We start from the raw sequence: 4,780 nt of genomic DNA, 5'->3' as shown, positions 1-4,780 counted from the left end.
AAACTATTTTCGTTGACGAAATAGAGCAAAATAAGCCAATTGTGTTGTTGTCGGACAATATAAGTCACTTAATATTCACTTGTTTAATGAACTGTTGTATTAAATCAATATCACATTTGCAAACTTCCTTAATCATTAAAAGCGGTCACTCATCTTAATTCATCGCGATCTCACAAAACTCCATTATAATCAACAAAGCTCCTTACACTGCACATTAATCTCTTATTTACACTGGGTCTACACTTTGTTTGTTATAATGAGAGGATACGTCTGTGATACATTACTCAACGCTGCAGAAACACGCAAGTAGGCTACGTTAGAACCTTTGAAGCTCCCTCAGCGCAAACACAAATATGCTCGCACTGGTGCTCCTAAATATTTTTTCATAGTCGCACGCAGTAGTTTTCAGTCGCAAAAGTCGCACTGTAGAGCCCTGCGTTTAAAGCACCAACTTGAAGACAATTTTGGTGTCACAGATAGCAGCAGAAATATCAGCCTTTTTCTTCGAAAAGCTTGTTTAAATTTAAGGAATCGCAGTGTTCTTCATGGAAACGAGGAAATGAGGTATATTTCCATGTTTTCTGAATGGGTTAAAACTACCGTGTTCCTAAACAAGACCTACTTTGCCTGATGACTCTCACTCAATCCAGAAATAGACTTTTTACCAGGTATCACGTTTCTTTGCTTTGTTCCAAAACTCAGTTGTAAACAAAAAGCTCTTGCCAAGCATTATTCCATATAAAACAGGTCACAGAAACAAAGAGCTGCTCAGGGATTGAGGGAAACAGCAAACACTGCCATTAATCCTCCAAGGACAAAATCAGTGGTTTGTGAAACTAATGACTAGCACTAAAGACTTCTGTTCCTACTTCTATGATGCTTTTTGACATTTAGGGACAAAAAAAAAAAAAAAATCTACTTACTTGCCAGCCACATGTGCATTCTCGATAAAAGCAAGTGCTGCCTCCAGCCCTTTGAGTTGAGCTATGGCATTTGAATCCGTTACAAATTTCTTGATAAGTCCAAGGTATTTGCCCCATTCTGGGCTCTTCTCGTCTTTTATCCTCTGGAAGAGCTTCAACGCTTCCTCGTATCCATTTAATCTCGCTTTCCAAATCTAAGGGAAACAAGAAGATCAATCATGACAACGAACAACTGAATAAATGAGCTCGTGACTTGATGAAGTGACCCACTTTCTTCAGGAGCTGATACGTTTAACAACCATTATTCATAATACAGGACACATGAACTCAAGGACACTATGTATATGAAATGCTTTATTTCCTGAGTGGTAATGTGCTGTATATGCAAAAACTCAGGTTGATAAAACAAAAGTACCAGATATTAAACTGAATTTATCAAGAAACTCGAGCAAACGTTGTGTTGCTCTTAATGTGGTGTGACCAATCGATGTAGCAATTAAATAATCCGCAATTTAAGAATCTGTCAGAATGAACTAAATGATTCAAACAGGAGCACTGCTCACTACCATCTCCCCCTGATTGTCCCGCCTCTTTACAACAAGTTCCAGCAAGAATAAAAATGAATGAACATCAGAGGGTATGTTGAAAGAAGCAACGCAACTGGCTGAAATCCATCATGCAATCGTCCAATCAGTTTAAACTGTGGGAAGATGTCACATGTAAACAACCTGTCACCTAACATGACATTCACCTCAGTAAAGTTCTCAAGTAACTAGTTAGTTAGAAAAATTAACTCTAGAGAAAACATATCACTACATTTATATTATTTATATTATTATTATTATATTATTATTTTCATGTCAAAAAGTTTGGGTTTAGTACATTTAAAAAAATAAATTAACACTTATCAAGGATACATTAAATTGATGACAAAGTGACAGTAAAGACATTTCTAATTTTACAAAATATTTCCATTTCAAATAAATTCTGACCTTTGAACTTTCCATTCAAAGAATCCTGATAAAATATCAAAACAAAAATATTAAGCATAACTTCAACATTGACAAGAAATGTTTCTTGAGCAGCAAATCAGCATATTAGATTGATTTCTGAAGAATCATGTGACACTGAAGACGGAGTAATGTCTCCTGAAACTTTAGCTTTACCATTACAGGAATAAGTAACCTTTTAAAATTTTAACATTATTAAACAGTTACAATTTTAAATTGTAATATTTCACAATGTTACTGTTTTACTGTATTTTTGAACAAATGCAGGCTTGGTGAGTATAAGAGACTTATTTTAACAACATTACTTTTGAACAACGTGTATTATACTACATTTAAAATCAAATTCTATCAAATAAACATCTAAAAATGATTTTATAGCATCCAAGATTTGCAGTGGCTTTGAGCAAAAAACAACAACATATGATTGAAAACCGACACTTAGTTTTTTTATTTTTAAAACTCAAAATGCATTTTTGGGTGCAAGTGACGCAAAATGACTTAACATGACAACCATATAGCAAGGTGGTTGTTCACTTGTAAATGAGATTGCTGACAACAGGGGTGTTATTTCCATAAAGACGTTGCTTGATTTTAATTCAGTGCTTTGCATGCATTCATCTCTAAAGGCAACAATTAGGGTGAGCCATCCGCTGACTGTTTAGCTCTACAACCACAAGTTGGTCGTCTTACACCATCAGGAGATTTTGGATGGGCCAAAATATAAAAGTAGCCGGGATCACTCACCTTGTGTTCACATTTCTGGTCCATGGGTAACTTCATCCATTCACTGTCGTCCCCCATGGCTATTTTCTGTCTGTCTTATCTATTCAGCTAAACAAAAGAAGGGGAAACTTTGGTTGCTCGCACAGCATACAAAGCAGAACAAGCAAGTCTACCATACCAACTTTTACACTTCACAGCATTCGCCACTAAATATGTAAAGGTTACAGTTTAAGACACATAACAAACAAACAAACACCACATAACAAAATTCAGCAGTTTAGAGTTAAATGTTAATTAGACATGTTTGAGCTCATCTGATGCATGCAACAAACATCTCAACCATCTAAAGTATTAAAAACAAATGTAATTAAGATGGCAAGGGGAACTTGACCAGCTTGTCACAATAACTTTGCAAGATCATCATCCTCATGCATTTCAACAACAACAGCAACACCCTCCAGCCAGACAGAAGAAATGCCTTGATTCACTTCACAGCAAATGCACACATCATCCAGATCTGCAGCCAAAGCAGAACAACATCCACTAATGCATCTCCCAGAAGAGGCTAGTTTCATATTACATATCGATCCGAGCCGAAAAGTAACTCCTTAAACACAAAAGGCCAGGCTTTAAGTGAGGAAAACACCATTTAAAACCATATTTGCCCAAAAAACGTGTAGAAGAATGATGCGTGCAGAAACCGCCGCCAATTCAGCCCGCCCAAAACAAACAGAAAAGAGCAAATAAGGAGTGTTCGTCGCAATACCAAACGATTAAATTACTTGGCAGCTGAAATAATTATAGATTAAGTAGTTTGAGGGTTTTAAAACCGTTAGTGTTTTGTAGCGCATCACATGTGAGAACACTCTCGGGGTGCAGCAGAGCCGTTAGTGACCCGCAGCTGCTGTCGCTCGGGCCAGGGCTTTTTGCAGTATAAGACGTTTAAATACGTTCCTACTTCAATCAGGACACAGCAAATCTACTCCTTACAGCTTTCTAAAACCATTTCCGTGTATGGTTTGTTTAGCTTCGAAGTGTAAATATGGTTCAATTTAAATATACCGGTTAGCTGTTAGCACATACGCGGCCCTGGCTGACTGTCTGTTAGTCCTGCAACAGCTTAAACCATCATGAGATTCAAACAATATCGCCATTTTCACAGAGTTCCCCAACAAACACAACGCTGGAAATGTCAAAACTGACCCTTGCGATCTCACCTAACCTGATACGTGACGAAAAAAAATAAAAAAACCCGACTCACTATTGTTTGCCACATATATAAAAGCGGCTTCAGTCCGTCACTAAAACTGAGGCCCTCAAATAAAACGCAGCAACCTACAACGAGGCAGAAAACGGTTAAAACAGCTTTCGCCTAATAATCTCCGATCTCTCCCGATCACAAGTAAATATATCAATTTTAGTTACCTGCTTTCAGAGAGGGAAGACAGGGCGATCTTCATCAGCTGGGACCGATATTTGGTCATTACTCTTCAGTCTCCAGGCTTTGAAACGCCTCCGAGGGCGGGGAGGCAGGAGGAGGAGACGCCTAGCTTTCATTCAAACCACCACCTCGTCTGTTATAGGCTGTATAGAGACAGAGCGACACGCGTCATAATCTGAAAACCACGCCCACCTGGAGGGAAACGTAATATATTAAAACGCGACAAGACCATTCATCATTTTTAACTATGTCAAAGGATTATTTAACCACCCTATGTGAATCTGAGGGGAGGACGAAGGAGATATATTAAGAAAATACATTTTATTGGTCTATGTCAGTGCCCCTTTTCCTAACCTTCCTTTTGTTTGAGAAATTATCCAACTGAACGGCCCAAACGTGAAATACCCGGACATCTACAACTATTTGTGTCCTAAACGCTCGTTTTTTGGGTCGACAGCTAATAAAAACGTAGTTCTGGGTACACCTTGTCACATAGCAGCTTTTAGGCATGGCTCTGTTTTGTTTTGTTTTTTGTTAAAAATCAGAAATGACAAGGAGGCACCTTCCCGCAATAGAAAGTCAATGGAGAGCGTTGGATTGTTGGAACAAAACAAAACAACTAATATAAATTAATAATTAATAGTAATAAATAATTAATAATAATTAGCATTATATATATATAT

At 37.5% G+C, this 4,780-nt stretch overlaps 1 protein-coding gene across 3 annotated transcripts in view; it reads right to left on the bottom strand.

Annotated features, from left to right (window-relative positions):
• LOC107707504 (cytoskeleton-associated protein 5) overlaps window positions 1-4,171 on the bottom strand; it is a 27,676-nt gene extending 23,505 nt beyond the window's left edge. Inside the window, exons 1-3 of one of the 3 annotated variants that reach the window (XM_016511557.1) lie at window positions 4,082-4,171; window positions 2,678-2,764; window positions 924-1,117 (exon numbers count right to left, since the gene is read on the bottom strand). In XM_016511557.1, coding sequence (XP_016367043.1) covers window positions 924-1,117; window positions 2,678-2,734 — 251 coding nt within the window. In that variant the 5' untranslated portion in view covers window positions 2,735-2,764; window positions 4,082-4,171. Of the gene's footprint in view, window positions 1-923; window positions 1,118-2,677; window positions 2,765-3,917; window positions 4,022-4,081 lie in introns of those variants that run through there. The other 2 variants (XM_016511559.1, XM_016511560.1) reach the window with 2 other exon arrangements.
• Between the last annotated feature and the right edge of the window lie 609 nt (window positions 4,172-4,780).

Source organism: Sinocyclocheilus rhinocerous, unplaced genomic scaffold, assembly GCF_001515625.1.
Source record: "Sinocyclocheilus rhinocerous isolate Xijiao unplaced genomic scaffold, SAMN03320098_v1.1 scaffold534, whole genome shotgun sequence".
NCBI lineage: Eukaryota > Metazoa > Chordata > Actinopteri > Cypriniformes > Cyprinidae > Sinocyclocheilus > Sinocyclocheilus rhinocerous.
The sequence above is the reverse complement of the archived record's forward strand: the minus strand, read 5'-3'. Positions and strand labels throughout refer to the sequence as shown.